Source organism: Austrofundulus limnaeus, unplaced genomic scaffold (genome assembly GCF_001266775.1).
Source record: "Austrofundulus limnaeus strain Quisiro unplaced genomic scaffold, Austrofundulus_limnaeus-1.0 Scaffold126, whole genome shotgun sequence".
Lineage (NCBI taxonomy): Eukaryota > Metazoa > Chordata > Actinopteri > Cyprinodontiformes > Rivulidae > Austrofundulus > Austrofundulus limnaeus.
In genome coordinates, this window is record NW_013952528.1 from 1,190,924 (window position 1) to 1,194,066 (window position 3,143).

A 3,143-nucleotide genomic window follows, 5' to 3' on the forward strand; every position below is an offset into this window, starting at 1 on the left:
TTTGTGAGCAGCAATGTGTAAAATAATAGCTGTCAAAGCAGAACATCACAGATATGACTATAGTAATAATAATCCACATCAGCAGTGATCATATTTAAGGTAAACAGAACACAAACATTTAAAGAATTTTTCTTCCAAAATTATATATATTTTAGTGGCATCACATACAAATACACACATACAGATAGTTTGATGATGGTGTAATATGGTTCATAAAAACAGGAAAACTTGTCATTTATTGTTTTGGAAYGTTTATTTTGAAAGATCAATGAAATTATTTGATAACACTCACTGAGGAGACTCAAACAGCTGAAATTGATGGCTGGCCTGGCCTACTGAGAATGTATAAACACTTGTGGTCTCTATACCAAMTTGGCTCATTAATGACGCAACCTTGTAAGGAAGCGTAGCATTGGGGGACGCAGACGTACAAACTTAAGTCTTCGGGCTTTCCGAGCAGCATAACGAGGTTTGTGGATTCTCATTGTCTGTTGTTGCAGGTTGCTTGGCTCACGCTGGGACTGCTGTGGTGGGAAACCAGGCAGCTTGGGGTGCTGTGGGAGGTCTCTAGGTTTCTGGGGAAGGTAGTCAGACCCCATTGGATACTGAGGCTGCTGAGATGGGTAACCACCATTCTCAGAATGCTGGAGCTGCTGTGATTGTTGGGGCATGCAGCGTGACCCTACRGAGTGTGGGCAGTGCTGATGGTGATGTAAATAGTCAGGCACATTCTGGACCTGGGGGTACTGATGGCCTTGAGGTAGATAGTCAGGCCACTCAGGGATCTGGGGTAGGTACCTCAGTGATTTGGGTTGCTGGAATTTTTGAAACAAGAACATAGTACCCTCTGGACCCTCGTGGTTTTGGGGCTGCTGGGGCAAATCTTTTAGCCCACTGGGGTGTTGGTGATGCTGCTGCTGATGTGAGTAGATAGGCACACGTGGATCCTGGGGCTGCTGGGGTTGACGGGGTGAATAGTAGCTGGGATCCTGGGGGTACCAAGGAAGTTGTGGGTAGTTTGTCACTTCAAGGTGCTTGGCAGGATGTGGCCCCTTGGGGTGCTGGGGTTGTTGCAGGTAGCTGGGCAACTCAGAGTGCTGGGGGAGCTTTAGCTGGTTTTGCTGCTCAAGGTGTCGGGGCACCCATGGAGGCTGCTGTGCCTGATTACCAGAATCACGTGCCCATGGCTGTTGAGAATACATTGATGGAAAGAAAAATGATCACCAAACTTTGTTGTCATTCCTGCATGGTTCTGTTGGATCTGTTAACTGCATTTACGTTTGTGTAAAATCCCAAAGCATCCCATGAAGAGTCATCTTCCCAGTTGAAACCATATGGATCTAGTTGGCTTGAAACCAGAACCTTTTCATTTTCCCATTTCCCATCCAATCTGTAAGCTGTTAGATAAATATTTTAGTTCATGAATGCTCCAATGTTCCAATGCTCATTTGAATGAGTTTACCATTTACTTGATGTCCTCCAACAGCTAACAAGAACAACAGCTGCAGTCTAGACAATACAACCACACTAATTRATGCTTTGATAATACCACTTTTTATATGTAAAACAACTTAAATCTACCTTAAAAGTGTTTGCATGTCTTCAACCACAATGAGCAGTGAACTCATTCACCTCTATGTGCAATGTCAAACAAAACAACTAAACAGAAAATAATCCACTTTGACAACTTAAGTAGCTTCTCATCACCCACCTTCTTGATTAAATGAACACAGGTGTGATAAATTTTGATGCAGGTGGGTTCTCTTTAAAGAGTCATTCTTACCTGATGATTCAAGTGAACCATGAACAAATCAGAAGCAAGAAGCGTCAGTAAACTAAAACTAAAAGAAAAGTGAAAAAAATGTGGATGTTATTATGGATAGCACATACACAAGCTAATGTAGACAAATATTTTTGACTCACATTCCAAACCAGTAGATGGCGGTAATGACACCATTTGAAGAAGAAAAAAATCTCAACTGATGGGTTTACCTGTCTGCCAAACAAGTCTTCTGTTAGACAACAGTGCCTGTCGACTGAGTGCTTAGGGGATTTGTCCTGTAACTGTTGGGTTGCTRGTTTAAAATCCCTGTTCTGTCTCAGCCATTGTGTTCTTGGGCACARTGACTTGGCTGCTGGTAGTAGTTTTAGTGCTTGGCAGCCTAGCCATTGTTAGTTTGCCTCAGGGCAGCCGTAGCTACCATGTAGCTTACCTCCATTGGTGTATGAATGGTTGAATGACTGTAGTGTAAAGCGCTTTGTAGTCCATGGACTTAATAAAGAGCTACATTTAATCATTTTGAAGTAACATTACTAATTTAAAAAAAATAGAATAATCTTTAGGGGCTTTGTACATAACAGGCTACAGATTAGTCAGTGTTACTTCATTAAATTTGAATGAAGACGTATAATTCAAAAATGTTTAGCCAAACAACTACTTGAGAATGAAGTTTTCAATAAGGAATATTGCTCRGCTAGATTTTGTCGGAGAATTGTGTATAAATATTAGTTTATCATTAGTTAGTTTCTGCCTTTTAGAAACATTATTCCTATGATAAAATTACTGATAAGCATTTCTGTCAAATCAAAATAGTTTTTAATAATGAACTGAATTTCAATGATGTGAGGACCCAAGTATAACATATTATGGTTACCACATTCAGTTGTCCTTGTCCTGAACAATATGGCTGCTGCTCTCTTTAACCAAGAAAAGTCACATATAGTGCCTCTAGCCAATGCACCTCCTTGAGTTTACATGTCTGTCAAACATCTCATCTTTTCTAAGCAATAAGGCAKCACTTTTTCATTTCTAAATCATGTCTTGCCACCTTTTTTTACAGTTACTAATGCTCATAGTCAGTATTTTGCAATGCATTTTGGTCTGGATAGGGTCATACCTACTTCTGGTTTGTTGAAATACACTTAGTTTAAATAGTGTTCATAGCTATGTTTCAGCTGCGCTCTACAGACATTTAGGGACCCAGCAACATTGCTATCACAAAGTAAAATACAAACTAGATACCGCATAGCAGTAACATAATGACCCCCGCATGCAGAAATGCACCAGAACTCAGAAGATTTTATTCCTAATAAATGTCATGCTACTGGGTACATTCCAAAATCGTAGTGGCTTGGTTGGGAGG

The 3,143-nt window shown here is 40.5% G+C and overlaps 1 protein-coding gene across 1 annotated transcript; it reads right to left on the minus strand.

Annotated features, from left to right (window-relative positions):
* Nucleotides 1-234: 234 nt before the first annotated feature.
* On the minus strand, nucleotides 235-1,695 carry LOC106522309 (activating signal cointegrator 1 complex subunit 2 homolog). The gene is made up of 4 exons (XM_014015284.1): nucleotides 1,582-1,695; nucleotides 1,463-1,509; nucleotides 1,279-1,397; nucleotides 235-1,187 (listed from the first exon to the last, which is right to left on the minus strand). Exons 1-4 carry the CDS (start codon nucleotides 1,626-1,628, stop codon nucleotides 381-383), a joined length of 1,020 nt encoding a protein of 339 aa, XP_013870738.1. The 5' UTR covers nucleotides 1,629-1,695; the 3' UTR covers nucleotides 235-380.
* Between the last annotated feature and the right edge of the window lie 1,448 nt (nucleotides 1,696-3,143).